Genomic DNA, 23914 nt, shown 5'->3' with positions numbered 1-23914 from the left:
GGGATCCACTGAGCTAGATCCCTTGGCTCCCTGGCTTCAGCCCCCTTTCCAGGGAAGTGAATGGTTCTGTCTCACTGGCATTCCAGGCACCACTGTGATATGAAAAGAAACTCCTGCAGCTAGCTCGGTGTCCACCCAAACAGCCACCCAGTTTTGTGCTTGAAACCCAGGGCCCTTGTGGCATAGGTACTGGAGGGAATCTCCTGGTCTGTATCTTGTGAAGACCATGGGAAAAGTGTAGTATCTAGGCTGCAATGCATCTTTCCTCATGGCACAGTCACCCATGGCTTCCCTTGGCTAGGGGAGGGAATTCCCCTACCCCCTGAGCTTCACGGGTGAGGTGATGTCCCACCCTGCTTCTGCTCACCCTCTGTGGGCTGCACCCACTGTCTAACCAGTCCCAGTGAGATGAGTCTGGTACCTCAGTTGGAAATGCAGAAATCATCCACCTTCTGTGTTGATCTTGCTGGGAACTGCAGACCTGAGCTTTTCTTATTTGGCCATCTTGCCAGCTGCCCACACAAGTCTTTTTATATCTGCACCCATCATGAATGGGTGTCAGTCCACATGGTCTGCATCAGGTTTGGCAAAGTCCTTCACCATCCTTAGTGGTCATTTCTGCAATCCCCTCAACCCTACCTCTACTTCCACCCAACAGCTAATCACTATTATCAGAGCTAACATATGCCAGGCATTGTGCTAAAAACTTTACATGAACTCACTTGTTTACTCCTCAGAGCAACTTTTTGATATAGGTATTAATATTATTCTTGTTTTCCAGATGAAGAAACTGAGGTACAGAGAGGTAAACTAGCTCAAGTTCTATATTGCTTCCAGCTGATGTTGGTGTAACCTTACCTGTAGTCTGATATTTCCTGTCAAAAAAAATCTCATCAGGATATATCTAATTGATTTTACCACACATATGGATCCACTTCATCATTCACTAAAAGTTTGCAAACCACCCTTTGAGAATCACTGCCTTAGGTGTTTCCCTCTTTCAAGGCTGTTTGCATTTCTCAGATACCTCCAAAATGTTTCCAACCCCAAAAGGTGTCACTCTGCAGAATTTCAGGCATCAAGAGAGGCATGAGAGGAGATGGAGGCATCCTTAGCAAGCCTCAGAGTGGTGAAAGTTGGACCCTGCATGGCTTGCTCTAGTCCTCTCAGAGTTTGCTCTGCCTTTCTCAGAACCCAAGCTCTGGCCTTTTTTTCTCCTTTCTCTGAACACCAATTCACTCAACAAACATTTTCTGAGAGCCTCTCAACACTAGGGGCTCTGACAGAGGCTATGAGCAAGAAAAATTATATGTAGGAGACAAGTTCATAAATGGCTAACTACATAAACGAAGCTGTGGCAAGTGGCTGAGAAAGTGCACCAGCAAAACATCATTTGCATTTACAGAAAGGGAGATGGATTTCAACTTGGGTCCAGGCTTTAATTAATAGATGGCATTTGATCCAGGCCTGGAAGGATGGCTAGGACGTAGACAGCCAGAAGTAGGGGAAAATAAATTCTGAAAGAATATACAAAGAGACTAAAGAGTAGGTAGAAGAGTACTTAGGGACAGGTTGTAGATACTTGTTAATATCTTGCTAAGGAATTTGAAGTTAATCTTGTATGCAGTTGGGAGTCATTAAAAGTGTTTGATCAGGGGAGGATCTGATTCACGCAGTGCTTTCAGAATATAACTTCAGCAGCCTTGTGAGAATTTATTGGAAGGCAGCAAAAATTGAGGTGAGGGGACACATAGGAGGCTGACGGGATGGTCCAGGAGAGACATAATAAACAAGAGTCTAACCCAGGGTAGTGGTTATGGGTATGGAGAGGAGGGGGCACACAGAAGAAATGCCATAGGAGTAGAGGTAACAGGCCTTGGCAACTAATATGTATATTTGTAGAGGCAATGCCTTCTCTTCTCCTTCCCAGTTTACCCCATTAGGGATTCCACAGCAGCCTATATGATCTCTGGGAATCTATCGTATCAGGAAGATGAAGCATTGGCTTTGTTGGGTGGCTCCTGCTGTGAGACAGGAGAGGAAGAGGAGACAGTTCACCATAGGCAGGCTGGATGGAGCCAGCTCATTCTGTTGTCATAGCACTTCAGAAAAGCATTGAATTTTAGAGCTGGAAAGTGGACCTTAGGATTGTCCTGTGAGAATGCCTTACTGTGAGGAGGGGCCCGATGAGGATAGAGGATTCTAGCAAGGGAGAAGCCTGATATGTTTTGGCTATGTGTCCCCACCCAAATCTCACCTTGAATTGTAAAAATCCCCATGTGTCAAGAGAGGGACCTGGTGGGAGGTAATTGAATCATGGGGGTGGTTTCCTCTATGGTGTTCTCATGATACTGAGTTCTCATGAGATCTGATGGTTTTATAAGGGGCTTCCCCCTTTACTCATTGTACATTCTCTCTCCTGCTGCCCTTTGAAGAGGTGCCTTATGCCATGATTGTAAGTTTCCTGAGCCACCGTCCACCAAGTCATTCAGAACTGTGAGTCAATTAAACCTCTTTTCTTTATAAATTGCTCAGTTTCGGGTATTTCTTCATGCAGCATGTGAATGAACTAATACAGGGACTTTAGGAAAAACCTCAGCCTTGATCTCTTAAGGTTCCCTCTTCCTCATCCTTCCTTCTTTCCCTTCTCCTCTCTCCTTCCCCCTCCTCCTCTTCTTTTCTCCTCATTCATCACCATGTCTTCATCCTCCTTCTTTTCCATTTTTCTTGTCTCTCCTTTTCGTCCCCTCCCTCTCTTCCTCATCCTCCTGTTTATCTTCCTCCTCTTCCTCCTTTTCTTCTCCTTTCTTTCACCCTCTCAAAACTTTCACCAGTAAAGCAAGTTTCCCTTGGAGCTCAGGAATCAGCTCCTCAAACCTGAGAGATGGCCTAAGACATTTGAGGTCAGGGAAGGGGGTCAGATCCCCTGGAAGAAGCCTCACCTCCCTCTAAACAGACACCATGCTGGCTTTCTTTGTAATTCTTTTTCTCTTCAAGCATTCCCCTGGCTGGAAGATTCTCTTTTTGTCTTCTCACCACCTCACTGGAGAAAGGCTTAGCAGGCCCACCAAACAGAAGGTTTAGTGGTTTCCCCAGAATACTGAAGGTTAGTAAGAATAGGGGCTGAAGGCCAACCCGCTTGTTTCCTCACTTGTTTCTCTTTTCTACGGGACACTAACATCTAAAGTGTGGTCCCTGGACTAGCAGTATCCACATTACCTGAAGGCCTGTTAGAAATGCAGACCCTTAGGCACCACCCCAGACCTACTGAATCAGAATTTTCATTTTAACAAAAACATCCATGAACGTTAAAGTTTGAGAAGCACTGCTCTACATAGACCTCACCCCTCATGTATGGACACAGCCATTTCTAGAGCAACCCATTCTGGGTTTGGTATCCTAGACCTGTGGAGGGGTAAAGAAGCTGAAAATCAGAGAGACCTGGAGGGCAGTGGTCTCTGGCGACCAGGCATCTGGTCACCATGCAGATGCCTGCAGAAGCTGGGCAGGGGCCAGTGGGCAGGGGCTCTGGCTTTAAGGAACGTAGCTGCTGCCGAGCTCAAGCTCATTATTGCAAGGTGGGAATACAAGCCCAGGGCTTCCAGACTTTCCAGTGTTTCAAGAGAAGCTGTATTTTTATATGAAGTCCAGATTTTTATGTAAAATATATTGAGCTTTTTGAAATACATATTGTTTAGCATCCAACAAGCATTTAAGACACTGTGGTGGGCAAATAAAACAGGAGGTCAGTTGCCCAGACTTTCCATTTGATGTAGTTTCACTTTGTTTTTTTAGAAGCAGGAACTATGTTCAATCATAATCTTACCTGGAAGCTTAATGTGTAAAACAGGTGAAAGGAGAACCACTTTGGTTAAAGTGGAGCCTAGAGCTCCTCCCAATCAGCCTCCCACATGTACCCCAGGACAAGAAGTAGCCTCTGAAGGACCCTCCCTACATTCTACAAAAGCAGAGGTCAAAAAGTATTGAGAGGTTCTAATCACACACATCATTTGACAGATGAGGAGACTGAGTAGCTTATCTGAGGTTACATAGGAAGTTAGCAGTCACCCAACTGCTAGTCCGGTGCCCTTCTCCCCTTGGCTCACTGACTTCTTTGCATGGTTCTCTAGTGCAGCCTTCTATCAATGGAAGAGTCATTCTACAGCATCTCTGGCAGGTACTTTTCTAGACTCTGCTTGGATACCTTCAATGATGGGATTTCATAAGGTTGGACATTAATATTTGAATTTAGCTTTTCAGAGAATCTTCGAAGAGATACATAATATATGTGAGATTTGCAGGTCCTGAATCCACCCAAGTGATTTAATCAACACCATTGTCTGGATAGAGGTTAAATCTGCTCATCTAATTGAAACTCCTCATGCCATTATTTCAGTTCCTGCCTTTGTCCTGAAAATTAATAGTGAACTGGAGAGCAAATTATTTGGTAGACAAGAAGCTGTTTGAGGATGAAGGCATGGCATGGGAGGAAGATAAGAGGGAGGTAAAGAGAAAAGAGACAGACGTTAGGAAGAAGTGAACTTAAAGTCACTTCAGTTCTACAAATTTGAGAGTAGAGAGCCCATGGAGAGCTTAAAGAACGAGACTAACTAGTGGGTATATACCTTGGTGGAAGGAACAGGCCTTTCATTTGACTGGGTGATCAAGCTGAAGTGGCCTGGGGGAAGAGTACTGGGCCAAGACCCCCTACTTTCCAGGGTGATGCTTTCTACAGCAGCCTATTGAGCAGCATCTGATCCTGTCTCCAAGCTTTGACTGTTGTTGTCTGAAGGAAGACAAGCATGACCACTTCCTGCTCTTCCTTGATCTGCTTGGAGCTGCTTCAAGAGCTTGCTTCAAGTTTCCCTGGGGATCATGGGTTTACAGTGTCAGGGACATGTTTGGAAAACATGGGGATGAAGAATTGTGTTCTGAGGGGAATGACTACCTAGCTGATGTTCCCACAGAGGAGATGGGAGCCCACATGCTCAGTAAACCTTTTTTTAAAATCAGGAATTCTGCCTGTCCTCAGCATCTCTGACTATCATGCTTCCAAATGCTGATAAAGATGTTTCCTTTTGAGGTGGGGGGAGGGCAAATAAAATTACCTTAATGGCTCCAACACAATGACAGGAGTTTGGTCTAGAGCTGAGCTTCTCACACTTTAATGTGCACATGAGTCACTGGCGAACTTATGAAAATCTTCATGCTGAGTCAGTAGGTCTGGGGTACATCTGGGATTCTGCATTTCTAGTAAGCTCCCAGGTGATGTTGATGCTGCTATTCCAAGCCCCATACTTTGAGTAGTATCAAGGGGCTAGATTACCTTGATAATTCGTTCAGCTGGATTTTTCTTCTCAAAGTCTAAGATTGTATTTATGTATGCACCTACATGCACTTTTCCTATTGCACTAACATCTTGCTTGAAATTATTTTGTATTAGCTTATTTGAGGATAACATCTATCATGTTTCCCATTTCTTCCCCTCTGCCTTCAGAACCCCGGCTTCTTTGCAGCACATGCCATCTGCCTCTGCCACCCACTATCTCTTCCTTGTGCTTTCATTTCCTGACGTTCTGGCCCTGCCTGAGTCCCTGATATCATTTTCTATCAATAATTATAGTTACCCAAACTCTGTCACATTGGCCTTCTCCTATCCCTTGTGCATCTCAGCCTCATTTCCATCTCTGGGCCTTTGCTTTTGTTGTTCCTTCTCGTTTGGAATGCTATTTCCCCAGACCTTTGAATGAATGGTTTCTTCTAATTATTCCAGTGTCAACTCAGATGTCACTTCTTTAGAGGGGCCTACTTTGTGTGCCTAGGTAAAGCAGTATCTCCCTCTACCAGTCACCTCCTATTACATTATTATTTTTATAATAATTATTTAGTACCTATGTTGCCTTATTTTTTGTTTTGTGTTCAATGTCTAAATCTGTATTAGAACATAAGCTCCTGGAGGATAGAGGCCTAGTCTGTCTTACTCACTGCTGTATACCCAGCACCTAGAACAGACCTTGGCATATAGTAGGCACTTGGTGCATAATTCTTGGCTGATAGACTGTCTTTCTGGACATTCTTTTTCATTCACCGAAGACTTTAACTTCTAGATCATCACTTGTCTTAATCCTTTCTTCTGTCTGTATGACCTCAACATTCCTGTAGGTGGCCTATTCAACTTTGACCTCACCTTTCACAGCTTTTTTCTTCACTTCACTCAGCCGGAACACTTCTGTGATAACACTCTAGATCTTGTCATAACCAGTAACCAACTGGATTACTTTCACAATCTTGATTGATTTCAAGCGTCTTCTCTCTGACTACTGTGTCCTCTTATTCCAGTTCACTTTGATACATTTCCAACAATTCTTCCGCATATCAGAATCTCCAATTCATTGTCCCTACCATTTAATTGACCTTACCCCATTACCCAACACCTTTTTTCATGCCCTCTTTTTCCTTGTGTCTGGGTTAGATTCCTTGGTCCACTATTATGATCACTTCCTTGCAAATGCTTGCAACTCTATTATCCATTTATTTTCCCATTGTATTTGCACGGCAAATCTCCTCTAGATTTCACCCACCCACCTGTCATCTCTATACCTGTGCCTGAAGATAAAAATAGACTGGAGACAATTGCTACAGTTGGGCTGATTTATTTTTCTTTAGCACAAGTCTGAATTAGGCACTCAACATTTATTTTTTGTGTGTGCCCCTATTCCTAAGAGATACTGATTTTTATTTATTTTTTTGTAGATACTTAACATTTCCTGCAAGCCCTACCATATGTCCCTGATGTACTTACTTTTCCACTCCCTCTCAGACAGCATCTCTCAACCTTAGTTGCACATTAGAATCATCTGGGGAGCTTTTTAAAATCCTGATGCCCAGGCTGTATCCCATTCCAATTAAATAATAATCCCTGAAGGTGGGATTTAGACATCTATGGTTTTTAAAGCTTCCCACATAATTCCAATGTGCAGCCAAGATTGAGAGCCACTGTGCTGAAAGAACTATTTCACACTTGCTCCTCCTTTCTGTAACCTCCACTGACACCTCCCTCCATAATCCTCTCTCAGCTTCATGGAGAAAAATTTTTAAAACGTTGTAGGGGCATTTCCTTCCCTTTTATTCACCAAATCTATAGGCTCACCATCACCTGCACATTTACCCATTTTCTCTTCTTGTCTGCTACAGTTCAGGAAGTGATTTTGCTCCTATCAAGGCAAATCTTTTTTGCTCTGGAATCCATCCCCTCTCACTTTCTGAAGGACTTTGTTCCCGCAGGTATCCCCTCTCTTAAACCAGTGCTTCTCAAACTTAAATGTACATGCAGATCATCTGAGGATCTAGTTGAAATGTAGATTATGATTAAGCAGATGTGGGATGGGGCTTGAGGTTCTGCATTTCTAACAAGCACCCAGGTGATGATGATGTTGTTGGTTTGTCGACCATGCTTCAACTAGCAAGGTCTTATGTGATAAGCCTTTCCTCTCATTCCCATCATTATATCAATATGTCCTTATTTGCATGTTAAAAGAATAAAAAGGACTTCCTTGACCTCACATCCCCTTCCAAATATTGTCTTGTCTTATTCCCTTCACAGGAGAACTTCTCAAAGAGTTGTCTACACTCATTGTCTCTACTTGTTTACTTTTGCTCACTCTTTATTCCCTTCATTCACTCCTCTACCCCTCCAATATGATCTTTCTTACTCTCATGCCAGTGAAGCTACTTTTGTCAAAATCACCAACCTTGTTGCCAGTACAATGGGCATATCATTTAACTTTTCAACATTTCACACACCTAGTCTTGAAACATTCACCTGAATATGATTTATCCTCGTTTTATTTTTACCTTATTGGCCACTGCTTCTCAGTCTCTATAGATAAATCTCTCCTTCTCTATGGAACTTTTATCTAATTGTTAAGAACCTCAGGATTTGTCCAGGGCCCTTTTTAAAATCTATGTTCTCTCCTAGATGATTACATCCTGTCTTGGGACTTTAAATATCATAAATATGAGGAAGACTCCAAAATGTGTATGTCCAGCCAGATCTTCTCTCCTGAGCTCCAGGCTTTCATATCTAGTTGTCTTCCTGACATCCCCTCTAATAATATAACTATTGGGCAGCTCATTCTCAATACATTCAAATGGAAGTCTTGAGTTTTTTCCCTCTTCAAACCCGAGCTTATGCCAGTCTCCCCACATTAGCCAAAGTGCCACCATCTACCCAGTATTGCAAACCAAAAACCTAAAGTTTTCTGGAATTTCTTCATTTTTTCCCCTCACACTCCACATCCAATCCATCATCAAGCTCTGTTATTTCTATCTCTAAAATATATCTCAAATCTTTTTACCTCTGTCCATCATCTTTACTGTTCTTCCAGTCCAAGTCACCATCATCTTTCCCCTGTAAAAACAACAGTTTTTTAAAAGACAATGTAAATCTTTTAAAAATGTAAATCGGATCAGTTAATTCTCCTGCTTAAAAATCCCTCAGTTCCCACGCCTCTCTCCCTGTAGTTCATAGAATAAATCCAGATTGTTTTACTATGGTCTTCAAGGCTTTATATGACCTGGCTTCTGTCAAATTTGTCTCCTATCATTCTCCCTCTTTCTTTCTAGGTTTCAGCCTCATTGTGCTTCTAATTCCTGCAACATTACATGCCAGTTCAGTCCTTTGGGCTTCTGTACTTTCTGTTTTCTGTGCCTGGAATACTTTCCCCCTACCTCTTACATGGCTGGCTCGCCTTAAGCCTTTAGGCCTTAATTTGAATACCTTCTCCTTGGAGAAGCCTTCCTTATCTAAACTCCCTTTCCTCCCCCAGAGTTACTCTATCCCTTCACTTTCTTTCTTTTATAGCACTTATCACCATCTGTATTAGCACATTTACTTACCAGATTTAGTTGTTTATTGAATAGAAATGAGGGCATAAACTCTGTCCATCTTGTTCACTGCTATGGCATCAGTGCTTAACATACTATACCTGGCACATTGTAGGCACACATATTTATTGATTTTATGAATAAATAAAAATAGGTAGTAATGTATGTACGAAATATTGCTTTGTAAAGATAAGAGTTTATAATATACACGTTAGTCTTGGGCCTCCAATATTTGGAATTATAGTAGTTGTGTCCTTTCAGTATTTACCCGTTTTCACTACTGCACTCCACTCACTGGAGAATCAAGGGTTTGAGTTTTTATCCCAGCTCAGCCACTAACTTACTTTGTGACTTTGGGAGCTCCTTCCATTCCCTGGGGCTATATCTTCTCATCAGTAAAATGAGACTGTTGGAGGAAATAATCTTTACAATTATTAAGGCCAACTCTGATATCTATGGATCAGTGATTCTTTAACATTCTTAGGTACACAATTAGTGTGTTCATTGTATGACTGGAGAACCTGAATCACAGATAAGCTGGGACATGACTGTCTTTCTCTTCATTTTGCTCATGGCCCTCTACTAGAGTGGAGAGCTGGTGCCTGGCTAGGTACCAAATAGGCTTCTGGGAGATCACATGACTTCAAGAGAGTGAACACAGAGATTATGGAAACCCCTTTTCCAGATTTCTATTGTCCTGTCCTGAATTCTTACTGGCTTCCAGGCCCTGTGCTAAGTACTTTCCTTGGACAAATTTATCAAATCTTTGTAACTATCTTGTCAGCCCTATTCACAGATAAAGAAACTGTCAGGGCATAGAACATTGAATAATCTGCCCAAGTAAGTGGCAAAGCCAATAACTGAATACAATCCAAGTTGTTCTGACTTCAGAGATTATGCCCTACCAACTACATTATATCTCCTCTAACTACTCATATGATTCTAGGCAAATAGGTGCTCAAGACATAATGACTGGATTCAACAGCATCTATTTACACCTCTGGGATCAACACCTGTTTTTTGCAGGAGTCTCTAGGCACCTGTTTTTTGCAGGAGTCCCTAGGCTTTATATTAACACTGGCCTGTTTGCATCCAGATCCATTCTCCACTCTTCTCCTGAAAATTACATTTCTTAGATTTCCTTGCTTTCTCACTTCTTTTGTCCAATGGGAGACATGTACAGGAGATTGGTGGCTAGGAGGAAGGGAGAACCCAGGGTATTTCTCCCACCACCTGTATCAGAGAGGTGTTTTCTGGTGGTAGCTGTATTCCCTCCATGGCTCCAGCTCCTCTTGAACAACTCCTCCATTCATGGCACCTGCTTCCAATAGGCTGTCCAACCCATGATTTTAGCTTCTGCATGGCTTCATCTGTTATCCATCCATCCCTACGAGTGGTAGCAGCTTTCTGTGTTTGTTAAATGCTAGGTTGCTGCATCCTTATCCTCTGTCTGGCTTGTTAGCTCTGCAAGTGTCATGCATTAAATGCTCACAGTTTAAAAGACCTAGGGTGGTTTTTATTTTCCTGATTTGACCATGACCGACACAGATACTTTCCACAATTCCAGGGCAACTCACATCACATAAATTGGTTTATATCCTTCAGAGCACATATTACAATCTCTAAATATTTTTGCTTGTTTACTTATTTATTGTCTATCTCTCTTCTGTAAGTAGATTGTAAGGTCCATGAGGAACTTTGTCTTGTATCCTGAGCATCTGTCACAATGCCTGGCACACAGGGGCTAAATGATAATGTTGAATGAATGCATCCATCAACAAATTCCAAGTTTTTATTGGGTATTTACTATGTGCCAGTCACTGTTGTAGAAGATGCAGAAATTAGTAATTCATTGCCACTGCTTCAAAAACACATAATGCCATTTAAGTGAAAGGGGACAGTAAAATGTTCATATGACCATTGTGTTAGTTCGCTAGGGCTGTGCCATAACAAAATACCACAGACTCTGTGGCTTAAACAACAGAAATTGAGTTTCTTATAGTCCTGGAGGCCAGAAGTCTGAGAACAAGGTATCAGTGGGGTTGGGTCTTCTGAGGCCTCTCTCCTTGGCTTGCTGTTTAGATGACTGTCTTCTCCGAGTCATCAGATTCTGAGGTACTGGAAGGACTTCAACATATAAATTTTGGGGGAAAACAATTCAGCCCGTAACATCCAGGAAATAAAAAGATCATTTTTAATCGAGAGAGTGAAATTGTAGTGCTATAGGAATCAAATGAAAGATGACAAAATCAGGGCCTGGAGGTATTCCTGGAAAGCTTTCTAAAGGTGGTGTGCCTGGTGCCAGATCTTGAACAGTCATGACAGTTTGAATGGGCTGGTTGGCAGGGGAGGTGCATCCAAGATACTGAGCATGAGAGAAGGCCCAGAGATGGGAAAGTGAGAGAACATTGTGGAATCACTGATGCCTGGGTTACCAGACTTGGGAGGGAAGTTGAAAGGTCATCCAGGGCAACCTCCCATTTGATTCAGGAATCCCTTGCCAAAGGGTCATTCAGCTTCTGCTTGTACACCTCCCATGATGGGGTGCTCATTAAGGTACTGCTTCTATCTTTGCCCAGCTCTGCATGGACAAAACAACAGGTTGGATGAAGTGCAGAAGTTGTGCTAAAAAGAAGAGGACAAATAAAGTTGTACGTGTAACAGGCCAGTGATGTCTTCATGCCAATTATCTCCAGGAACTTCTTTCTAATATCATACTGTAACTCCTTTTACTTTGGTTGCAACCTCTGTTTTTGCAATTCTGTCTTTGCCTGACCTGCTCTTCTAGTCAGGAGCCTTGGATTCTTGTCTTGTTTGGCTGTGCTACTTTAAGCAGAAGTCTTTCAATCTCTGGGCTTCAGTGTTCAAGTCTGTAATGGTGGGCAATTAAGAATCCTTGTTGTGTCCATCTCATAGAGTTACTGTGAGGATTATAAGGGATAATAACAGATGTTAGTGTGACTGACAAAGTCAATTTTTAGCCTAAGCAAAGGTACCAGCCTGTGTTGTGTTCCCCAGAGTTGGGGGAATCATAAAGAGGTGGGTGGTTTCTCCGTTTGCCTGTTTCGCTGATGTACATTCAACTCATTCTCAGCAAAATAAGCAAATGGAAAATTAGTCCATCAACAAGCTACCTTTCATGTTCCTAAGGGCATGAAGGAGAAGCCTGGAGTGGTGTGTGTGAGATAGAAAGGGAGAGATAGCCGAAAGAGGCTTGGAAAGCCGCAGAGGGTAAAGTCGAGGATTTATCTTTTTTTTTCTTTAATGTGACCTTATGCCCCTTCCCTCTTCCAAACCTCCATTTATTTATCTATAACTTGGAGATACTAATGCCTGCCTCTACAGGGTTGTTCTGAGAAGTGAAAGTAATGCAGATGAAAGCTCTCAGATAGTACACAAAGAGAGAAGACCCTAGGGGAGTATGCAGAGGGAGGGTGGGGGAGGGAGGCATGAGAGTGCTGGCTTGGCTCCACTGGGGCAGGATCTTATTATTCTGGAGATTGGCCCAACACCTCTGGTAACTTTGGAAAGGACTTTCCGCTGACTCGACACAATTGGGAAGCCCCACAATAAACAGCATCTAACTCCAGCGCAGCGGGAGGCAGGCAGAGGTAGCAGCTGCCTTCTCCTGGGCGGGCGGAGGCTATTCGCCCCCATCCTCTCCCTGCACTCCACCCCCACAGTTCTCAAGCCTTGGTGGGGGACAAAAGCAGCCCATTAGGACCCCCCCACACTCGCACCTCTCCCTGCCAAGACCTCTAGGAGCAGCAGGGCGGAGAGACAGAGCCTGCCGGTTGGCATGGAACAAACTGACTGAAGGCGAGGTCCGGGGCGGAGGGGATTGGGTTGTAGGGCTGTGGAGGAGGGGCGGCGGAGGGGGCGCTGGGGCTCTCGCTTGCTTCAGCCCAGCCCTTCTAGTCAGCCCGCGACAACTCGCGCCAGCTACGGGGCCTCAGAGAAGCCGGACTTCGCAAGCACCATGCAGTGGATAAGGGGCGGATCGGGAATGGTGAGTGCATGTAACCTTGGCTTCCCTTGCTTGAGCCTCTCAGTCCCCCAGGCCCACCTCCAGTTCCTCCAACGAGCCACAAGGCAGTGAGCACCCTGGCCTCTGCCCACCGCCCTAGCCGCCGTCCTTGAGACACCAGTGAGCTTGCTGTGGCCATTTTAGGAGTCCCTGCTAGCCTGCCTGCCCAGGAAACCCCCCTACCATCCCCCTCCACTTTTCTATCTCCCTCTGAGATTAAGGTGGAATAGGGGTGGGGGCCAGATTATGTGCCCAGGAACATCCCAGGGGTCACTTGGGAGGCCAGAGAGGGAAGGGGGATGGCAGAGGGCTTGTCTGGAAGCAGTGAAGCTCACAGGAGGCTGACAAGCTGGCACGGGGTTGTGGGGGAGGGGACGGTCACAAAGCCTGGAATTGTGGAGGGGGCCTTATGGGAGAGCTGCATGACTCCCCCCTGCCCCCAACTAGATTTTCTGCAACTCCTTTCCCTGGTCAGCCCCAGAGCATGAGGGCCAGAGAGCCACTCTCTCTCTCTCAGGAAGCTGCCTGAGGGAGCCCTAAAGCCCTTCCTTGTCCGGGCTGGGGTCACCCTGTCCACACTTGGGGCTTTGTCAAGGAGAGACAGCTGCAGAAACCCACATTCTGGAAATGGGCTTGGGCCACAGTCAGTTAACAGAGCTCTTCTCTCCCTCCCAAGGAGTGTGTGCTTGTGTGTGTGTTTAGTATAATCCTCCAACAGTTCATTTTATGCCATGGTGTTCCCTTCTCCACCTGGAGACCTTGGAATGACTTCCTTTTGCAGAGAGGAAGTGGTGGCTGCATTTTGATGCCTCTCTGACTTAGCCAGGAGCAGCTTAAGCCTGGTTAGGGCCTCTGGGGAGTGGGAGGCCCCCATGACTTTGTCCTCAGCTGGGAGGCATAAGCAAAAGGGCCTTAGAAGGCAGTTAGGTTGGGTCAGCAGGCACTGATGGCAATAGCCCACACTTCTACGCTGCCACCCATAACCCGCAGATGAAGGAAAGTAGCCTGAAGTGGTTGGGCAAAAACTGATATTTAACTCCATTTTTGCTTTCATTGTGGAGGGGAAGAGGGAATCTGGTGTGGGCTAGGACTATATTCAGAGGAGCTGTCCTCTTCCCTTCCTCAGAGTTTTGTTAGATCTCTGTTTCAGTGGTTCTTAAGGGCATCCGGTTCATATGCCTATGTGCTGGGGCTTCAAAAGACCCTTCTTCCCAGACCTCCCTACTTCCCTGAGGTCCCATTAAAGCTACATCAAATGTTTGTAGAACCAGAAAAGATTAGAGCAGGTAAAGACCTTAGAGTCCTTGCTGTCCAGCCAGGAAAGCTGGGATCCAGAGAGTGGGAGAGACTTGCCCAGGACCACAAACTCCTTGGAGGCAAAGCTGAGTCTAGCACTTGAGTCTCCTGACTGCCACAGTCCTTCCCCACTGCTCCACCAATCATTTGCTCAAATGGTGCTGAGAGGGGAAGAAAGGAACATAGTCATGATCTTGGGAAAGGACTTTCTTCAGGATGATCTAGTGCCATTAAATTTACCTGAAAGCCGGGCGCGGCCGCCCACGCCTGTAATCCCAGCACTTTGGGAGGCCGAGGCGGGTGGATCATCTGAGGTCGGGAGCTCAAGAAGAGCCTGACCAACGTGGAGAAACCCCGTCTCTACTAAAAAGACAAAATTAGCTGGGCATAGTGGCACATGCCTGAGGCTGAGGCAGGAGAATCACTCGAACCCAGGAGGCGGAGGTTGCGGTGAGCCGAGATTGTGCCGTTGCACTCCAGCCTGAGCAACAAGAGCGAAACTCCATCTCAAAAAAAAAAAAAAAAAAAAAAAATTACCTGAAAAAAATCCATGCCAGTCCTGGCATTTCTGGCAACTGGGAACTGGGTCAGGGTGAGACTTACTTCCTCTCCCAAATATATTGAAGTATAGGGGCCCAGAGCCACTCATTGACAACAGGTTAAATTAATGAAGAAATTTGAAGTTTTGCCAACAGTGTATGAGAGAGAAAAGGGTGGCAGACATCTTGTGGAGACTGTGTAATTAAGGATTGGTTGATGGGGAAAAATCTCATAATATTCTTAGAGGACTGAGACAATGAATATTATATGATGAAAGCATTTATTTAGCTGTTTACCAGAATTCAAGAGATGGGAGTAGTAAACTCTATTCTTGCCTGAGAGGCAGGGAACCTCTAAGTTTTGGCCTTGCCACTAACAGAAATCCTTTGGGCCTCAGATTTCTTACCTATTAAATGCGGATGTTAATAAGCACCAAAATTCCTTCCAGGCCTTAGATTCTCAGATTCCTAGAAGTATGTGTTGGATAAAATTTAACTAGTGGCTCATTACGAACAAATAGGGATTGTGTATCTAGCCACCATTTTATAACGTGGCTAGCTGAAAGATCTTTGCTCCTTGTTCTTTCGTTTGCAAGGTGCCCGAAGTACAAACTGAGCTTTTTATAACAGTGAGATTTCTTTTTAGTACATTTGACTGTAGTAACTTATTTCAAGTGTTACATGTAAATCATGGGCCTTGAACATAAAACATTGTTCAAGATTTTACAGAATAAAATCTGTCTCATAGATAGAGGATGCTAAACTGTGAGTTCACACTGGATGGTAAATTGTTATTTATTCTTGGCTTCTTTCTGCAATGCCAGTTTGTGCTGGGTTAGCCAGTATGCCTAAATTGGAAAGAACACTGTTCTCAGAGTAACAAATCTGAGGTTTAGGACCTGGCTTTTATGTTTCTCAGTCCTGAAACTATTACCAATTGTCGAACCTACTTTATTCTCGTATTCTCTTACATAAAATGGGGATAAAGTGCCTTTTTATAGGTACTATCGGGTCATTAATTTATTCAACACAAATGTAGAGGATCTGCTATGAATTGACACTGATCTAAGTTCAGGGGAGATCACAATGAAAAAAAATTCCTCACTTTCATGGAGCTTATATTCTAGGGGTTGTGAAGTTCATTAAACCATAACAGAAATGAATATACACTATGTCAGCAGGTGGTAATCACTAGGAAAAAAAATAAAACCTGTTAAGAGCATAGAGACACATGGGAAGTTGGATGGTATATTAGATCCATCAAAGCCTCACCAGTTAAGGGGCATTTGAGCAAAGATGTGAAGGAAGTGCAGGAACAAGCTCTGTGTATATGTTTAGGAGAAGAGGATTTTAGGCATAAGGAACATCCAGAAAGAACACAGCTGGTTTGTTTAAAGAACAGCAAGGAGGCCAATGTCCTTGGGATAAAGAATTAGTACATGGAAGAAGGATAGATGAAATCAGAGAGAAAACAGCCACTTTTATAGGGCATTATTCTGAGTGAGATTGGGAGCCATTGAAAGGTTTTGAACAGATGAGGGACATGATCTGACTTAAATTTTAACAGGAGGCTAAATTGTAGTGGGACAAGGACGAGAACTGTGAGGAGGCCCAGATTAGACGTGATGGTTGCTTGGATCAGGGTGATAATGGTGGAGATGATCTATATGAAATGACTGACATCATTGTTTATAGATGATACATGTCTTTCTCCTTTCTGATCACCTGCTCGGACCCTCAGATTGCTAAGAGTGGAGCTAGAAAGAACATAGAGTGGGTGTATACATGGAGGGGCATTTCATATCTAAGTCAATGTTCGAGTGATCTGCTTTTGGACTTCTGACCATGGTAGGGCTAATTGAGACTTGGTTCTATGTGGATTACCAATAAATTAATACCCTGCTTTCTGGAATTCTGGAGAAGAAGATTAAGTGTATTATTAGCACTTCAGTGTTGTGGTATACCTACTGTTTATCTGTAATATCTAGAATGGATCATTTTTAATAGTCTTATATATGAAAAAATTATTTTCAGTAATAATCAGTACTATTTATTATTTTCTTGATTTATTCTTTTATTTTCAATTACCGAGGAAAACAATACATTTTAATGGTAAAGATATTCAAATTCAAAATTTAACTCATGTATAAACTACAATGTGCACTCACTAAATAGAAGTATTACACCTTTCAATTTTCATTGTTTCACTGTTTTAGATTTTAAGCACACATAAAACTACAATTGGTCACACAGAATGACAGAATTGAAGTGACCCACATTCTGTTTTTTTTGTCTTTATAATCACTACGTTATTATTGTTTACTTTCAACCTACTGTGTAAATGCTGGAACATATAGTACCAGAGGGATTATGGACACAAAACTGACCTAATGGTATCTTGAATGATTTTGAACCTTTACAAACTGAAATGAGCTGAACGAACACTTGTAGTTACAACTGTGTGCGTCAGGGGCCAACGATGCAACTGGGAGCTCTCTGAGTCAACTTCCATGTAGAATAAAGTGTCGATTAAAGGATAAATAAAAAGGTGCTAATTTCAAGCTTCATATATATTATTAAAAGTAACCACAATTGTTTTAAACTTTGACCAACCAAAGTTGTTTTGTTTTGTTTTTGTTGTTGTTGTTGTTTGTTTTTGTATTAAGGAAGGAGTGTTTTATTTCTAACATTGTTTAAAATTGCTGGTGCAAGGTGATATAAAACGCTTTGACTTTTAGTCTTAAAAAAAATTATCTATAGCTAGTGTACTCTTGTTGCTTGCACTCAGGGTTGTCTGCTCCCATTGCCACACCTTTGGTGTGCCACCACTCTGGATAAGAATATGGAATTGTGGACCAATTCCATGCCAAATACCATATGACCTGTGTAAGAGTCATATATGACTCGGTGGCCATCTCTCCAGATGGAATGACCAACTGCAAGGTTTAACAGCTGATTTTACTTTATTCAGCTATGAATAACAGAAGTATATCTATACTGACTTAAAACACACAGGTTTTATTTTTTCACATAAAAAAAAATCAGGAGACAGGCATACCTGGGCCAGTATGGCAGCTTCAGGTAGTCTTTAGAGACTTTTCTCCTCTATCATCCATAGCACTTGGCTTCCATTATTCATAGTCCAAGATGAGTGCTAAAGCTCAAGAAAATCTATTAACATCCATAATTTTGGAAGGCAAAAGAGAAGGAAAAGTTCTTCACCCCTCCTTTTTAAGAAGTCTTCCTAGAAGTCCTATTTAATACTTCTACTTATGTCTCATTGAAGAACTGTGTCACATGGCTGCTGCTAGCTGCAAGGGAAGCTAGGAAATGCAGTTATATAAACTAGGTGGCAAGTGTACACCTAAAAATTGGGAGTAGGGTTTCTAATACAGAGGAAGAAGGGAAAAACGATGTTTTTGGGAGACAACCTGCAGTCATTGTCATGATTAGTTGAACTATATGCCTGCGATTGTAGAAACACAGAATCTAAGGGCTTGTAGTCAGCTTTGGACTGTGGGCCAAAGCCTGATAGATGTTGCTAATAGTAAAAATGCTGCTATCAATCTTGTGAAGGATCAATAAACACCGGTCATATCCTAGTCCTCCTATGCTTCCTTCTAGTGACAGTCTTTTTGTGAAACTAGATGGATGGTTATATGGTTTTGCTGTGTCCCCACCCCAATCTCATCTTGAATTGTAGTTCCCATAATCCCCATGTGTCATGGGAGGGACCTGGGGGAAGGTAATCAAATCATGGGGTCAGTTACCCTCATGTTGTTCTCATGATAGTAAGTGAGTTCTCAAAAGATCTGATGGTTTTATAAAGGGCAGTTCCCCTGCACAGGCTCTCTTGTCTGCCACCATGTAAGATGTGCCTGTGCTCCTCCTTCACCTTCTGCCGTGATCGTGAGGCCTCCCCACCCATGTGGAACTGTGAGTCCATTAAACCTATTTTTCTTTATGAATTACCTAGTATCCGGTATTTCTTCATAGCAGTATGAAAATGGACTAATACAGTAAATTGGTACCAGTAGAGTAGGATACTTCTATTAAGATACCCCAAAATATGGAAGCAACTTTGGAACCGGGTAACGGGCAGAGGTTGGAACAGTTTGGAGGGCTCAGAAGAAGACAGGAAGATGTGGGAAAGTTTGGAGCTTCCTAGAGAATGGTTTAGGGCCTAGGTTTAGGACCTGGCTTTTACGTTTCTCAGTCCTGAAACTATTACCAATTGGCAAATCTACTTTATTCTCAGTATTATCTTACATAAAATGGGGATAAAGTGCCTTTTTATAGGTACTTTCAGGTTATTAATTTATTCAACACAAATGTAGAGGATCTACTATGAATTGACACTGATCAACCACTGAATGGTTTTGACCAAAAAGTCCAGGCTGAGGTGGTCTCAGATAGAGATGAGAAACTTATTGCGAACTGGAGCAAAGGTGATTCTTGCTATGTTTTAGCAAAGAGGCTGGCAACATTTTGCCCCTGCCCTAGAGATCTGTGGAACTTTGAACTTGAGAGAGATGATTTAGGATATCTGGTGGAAGAAATTTCAAAGCAGCAAAGCATTCAAGAGATGACTTGGGTGCCCTTAAAAGCATTCTGTTTTATTAATTCACACAGATATGGCTTGGAATTAGAACTTATGTTGAAAAGGGAAGCAGAGCATACAAGTTTGGAAAATTTGCGACCTGGCCATGCAATAGAAAAGCAAAACCCATTTTCTGGGGGAGAAATTGAAGCTGGCTGCAGAAATTTGAATAAGTAACAAGGAGCCAAATGTTAATTGCCAAGACAATGAGGAAAATGTCTTCAGGGCATGTCAGAGGTCTTCCCAGCAGCCCCTCCCATCAAGTGCCTGGAGGTCTAGGAGGAAAAAATGGTTTCATGGGCCAGCCCAGGGCCTTGCTACTTTGTAAGGTTTTGGGACTTGGTGACCTGCATCTCAGCTGTGGCTAAAAGGGGCCAACGTAGAGCTCAGGCCATTGCTTCAGAGGGTACAAGCCCCAAGCCGTGGCAGGTTATACATGATGTTGGGCCTGCGGGTACACAGAAGTCAAGAATTGAGGTTTGGGAACGTCTGCCTAGATTTCAGAGGATGTATGGAAATGCCTGGATGTCCAGGAAGGAGTTCAATGCAGCAGTGGAGCCCTCATGGAGAACTTCTGCTCAGGCAGTGTGGAAGGGAAATGTGGGGTTGGAGCTCCCACACAGAGTCCCCACTGGGGCACTGCCTAGTGGAGTTGTGAGAAGAGGGCCACTGTCCTCCGGACCCCAGAATGATAGATTCAATAGCTTGCACTGTGTGCCTGGAAAAGCCATGGACACTCAATGCCAGCCATGAAGGCAGCCTGGAGGGGGACTGTACCCTGCAAAGCCAGAGGGGCATAGTTGCCCAAGCCTGTGGGAGTCCACCTCTTGTTTCACAGTGACCTGATGTGAGACATGGCGTCAAAGAAGATTATTTTGGAGCTTTAAGATTTGGCTGCTCCACTGGATTCTGGACTTGCATGGGACCTGTAACTCCTTTCTTTTGGCCAATTTATCCCATTTGGAACAGGCTTATTTACCCAATGTCTTTGTATCTAGGCATCTTTATGTCTATAATTTCATTGTATCTAAGAAGTAACTAACTTGCTTTTTATTTTCCAGGCTCATAGGCAGAAGGGACTTGCCTTGTCTCAGATGAGACTTTGGACTTGGACTTTTGAGTTAATGCTGGAGTGAATTAAGACTTTGAGGGACTGTTGGAAGGGCATGATTGTGTTCTGAAATGTGAGGACATGAGATTTGGGAGGGGCCGGTGGTGGAATGCTATGGTTTGGCTGTGTCCCCACCCAAATCTCATCTTTAATTGTAGTTCCCATAATCCCCATGTGTCATGGAAGGGACCTGGGGAGGTAATTGAATCATGCGGGCAGTTACCCTCATGCTATTCTTGTGATAGTGCCTGAGTTCTCACAAGATCTGATGGTTTCATAAGGGGCTTTTCCTCCTCTTTTCTCTACACTTCTCCTTGCTGCCTCCATGTGAATAATGATGTGTTTGCTTCCCCTTCTGCCATGATTGTAAGTTTCCTGAGGCCTCCCCAGCCAATGCTGAACTGTGAGTCAATTACACCTCTTTCCTTTATAAATTGCCCAGTCTCAGATATGTCTTTATTAGCAGTTCGAGAATGGGCTAATACATGACATGCTTCCTGGAGATAGGGGGTGCAAAATAGAGCAGTGTTTCTGGAGGATTTTTTTTTTTGCTGTGCAGAAGCTCTTTAGTTTGATTAGTTGCATATGTTAACTTTTGTTTTTGTTGCAATTGCTGTTGGTGTCTTTGTCATGAAATCTTTTCCAGGGCCTATGTCCAGAATAGTGTTTTCTATGTTATCTTCTAGGGTTTTTATATAAACTGCATTTTTACAGCCTTTCACATAGCACAGTTGCATAGGATGGGGAGTAGGCATGGTAGGTGAAGCATGAGTTGTTCCAAGCAGAGGGTACAACATAAGATAAAGAATCAAGGCATTAAAGGAATAATACGTTCTGGAAATAGCACATTAGTGTTCTGGTGTGGCTGGAGCCTGTAATTCTGGCAATGTGTACTGGGGCTAGAACAAGAAGAGCTCAGAAGCTTTGCTTGGTAGAAAGGATACATGATGAAACAAAGTAGTAGAGGATTCCTTTGGCAACACAGGACACTGGCAGAGTGGGTTGGAAAAGGAGAGGGGTTGCATTTGACAACCAGAGGCAAATTACACAGATATTATGATAGGCAATCTCAAATACTCTGACTGAAATGAATGTCTGTTGTAGAAGTTTCATGGGAAAAACGTATGATTAAAAGTCAGATGGACCTGGGTTTGAGTCCTGCCTCCACCAGCAGCTGTCACAATGTGTCCTTGGCCAGAATCCTAAACCTCTCTGAACTTCAGATCCTTATCAATTAAATGAGGGTAATACCTTGTATTAGTAAAGGTTCTTTAGAGAAGTAAAACCAATAGAATGGATGGGTGAGTGGATAAGTAGATAGATAGATAGATAGATAGATAGATAGATAGATAGATAATTATAATGGATTTGCTCATGATTATGGAGGCTGATAAGTCCTAAGATCTGCATTCTGCAAGCTCAAGTCCCAGGAGAGCCAATGTGTAGGTGTAGCCCTAGTATGAAGGCCTGAGAACCAGAAGAACTGATGGTGTGAATGCCAGTCTGAAAGCCATCAGACTTGAGACACAAGAAAAATTGATGTTTCAGTCCAAAGTCTTAAGGCTAGAAAAAAACAATGTCCTAGTTCAAGCAGTCAGGCAGGAGGAATTCCCTTTTACTTGGCCTTTTTGTTCTATTCATATCTTCAACTGATTGGATGGAGGCTCATCCACATTGTGGAGGGCAATCTTCTTTACTTTGTCTACTGATTCAAATGCTAATTGCATCTGGAAAAGTCCTCACAGACACACCCAGAGTAATGTTTGATTAAATATCTGGGCACCCTGTGGCTCAGTCAAGTTGATACATTAAAATTAACTATCACATAGCCCTTGCTTGTCTTCCCAGTCTGCTGTGAGAATCAGATGATTGAGTAGGTATAGATGGGAAAGTGTTGTGTGAACTGCGCTACTCTGTATCTGTGTGGGGAGTAATTATTATTCCTGACAGGACAGAGGAGACACACACTTGGGTGGGCAGAGTATGATCTTTCCCACTTCCCTGAATTTATACCTTAGAAGATCATACCTTCTCCTTCTATGAGTGCTAAGAAATCCAATAGGAATTTTATTCACAAGGAACAATCCCTCCTGCCCCAACCCAAGGCTTCCTGGATTCTGTGCTAGAGAAAAGACTGAGAAAACACCAAACAGTCCTATGATATAATGTGAGGAGCTTCTTCTTAAGATATCATTGCTTTTAAAGTTTTCATATGATGCTGATTTTGTTTTTTGTGTTTGTGTGTATGTGTGTTAGAATGTGGTTAGTTCTGTAAGTGGTTAAGCTGCTAGATGATGGAAACTAGACAGTGGAGGAGAGAAATGCATTTAGCTATCTCTAAGAGATCCTATTGCCATGAGGACGTATACTGTCAAAGGGTCATCCTAGCACACCAGAGAAGTGACATTTCAGCTGAGTCAGTTGTGTAGAGACTTGGGGAAAGATCCTGACACATTTGGATTACAATTTAAAAAAGGAAGAGACAGTGAGGCTTACGGGAAGTTGAGGGGAGGCAGCAGGAATAGCATATGCAAAGGCCTTCAGGTTGAAACAACTTGGTACACTTGAGAGACAGAAAGAAGGCTAGTGTGACTGACACAGTGAGAGAGGGGGACAAATGGCATGATAGGAGGGTAGAGAGTAAGGCAGGGACCAGCTCACAAAGAACCTTGTAAGCCCTAGGAAAGTATGCATTGGCTATACTCAAAGTTAGTGCGGTTCAGTGGTCAATAGCACAGACTCTGAAACCATACTCCCTGGGTTCAAATTCTGACTGTGTCACTTCTTAGCTATGTGACCTTGAGAATGTTACCTAATCTTTCTGTGCCTCAGTAATGCCCTCTGAAAAGTGAGGAAAATAATGACACTATTCATACTGTTATTGTGAGGATTAAGTGAGTTAACATGCTCACAGTGTGCATGGCAGTACTAGGCACATAGCAAGCATTATTTATTTTAAACACAGTAGGAAGTGTTCGAAAGAGTGGAATGATAGGGTCTGCTTTGTGATACAAGAAAAGGACTTTTGCAGGCCCTGTAGAGAATGGATAGAAGATGGTAAGCCCAATTGAGTGGCTGCTGCAAAAATCCATGCAGCTATTGGAGTTGGATAGAGGAAGGAAGACCGACATCCATTTTTGAAATAAAATCAATGGGACTTGCTGGTGAATTAATTCAGAGACATATAAGACAGAGAGGTAACAAGGAAGATGACCCCTAGGTTTCTGGCTCTGCCACAGACCAGCTGTGTAATTTTGAGTAAGTGACTTCACCTGTTTAAGCTTCAGTTTCCATATTTATTAGTGAGGGTTCTCCAGAGAAACAGAACCAATAAGATATGCACATACATAGAGAAAGAGAGATTTATTTTAAGGAATTGGCTCACACAGTTTTGGTGGTGCAAGTCCAAAATCTGCAGGGTAGGTAGGCAGGCTGGAGACCCAGGGAAGAGTTGC

At 43.1% G+C, this 23914-nt stretch overlaps 1 protein-coding gene across 5 annotated transcripts in view; it reads left to right on the top strand.

Moving 5' to 3' along the window:
• The window catches only part of ARHGEF9 (Cdc42 guanine nucleotide exchange factor 9), a 167241-nt gene that overhangs the window by 6296 nt on the left and 137031 nt on the right, over nucleotides 1-23914 (top strand). The window contains exon 1 of one of the 5 annotated variants that reach the window (XM_057301173.2): nucleotides 2480-2496. The exons of 1 other annotated variant lie outside the window; for it this stretch is intronic. Coding sequence is in view for 3 of the 4 variants with exons in the window: in XM_008970030.3 (XP_008968278.1) it covers nucleotides 12866-12895 (30 nt within the window). In the remaining variant the exon portion in view is untranslated. Of the gene's footprint in view, nucleotides 1-2479; nucleotides 2497-12441; nucleotides 12896-23914 lie in introns of those variants that run through there. 3 more of the 5 variants (XM_008970030.3, XM_008970035.3, XM_008970036.5) reach the window with 3 other exon arrangements.

Source organism: Pan paniscus, chromosome X, assembly GCF_029289425.2.
Source record: "Pan paniscus chromosome X, NHGRI_mPanPan1-v2.0_pri, whole genome shotgun sequence".
NCBI classification, from domain to species: domain Eukaryota; kingdom Metazoa; phylum Chordata; class Mammalia; order Primates; family Hominidae; genus Pan; species Pan paniscus.
This window is presented reverse-complemented; position numbering and strand designations above follow the sequence as displayed.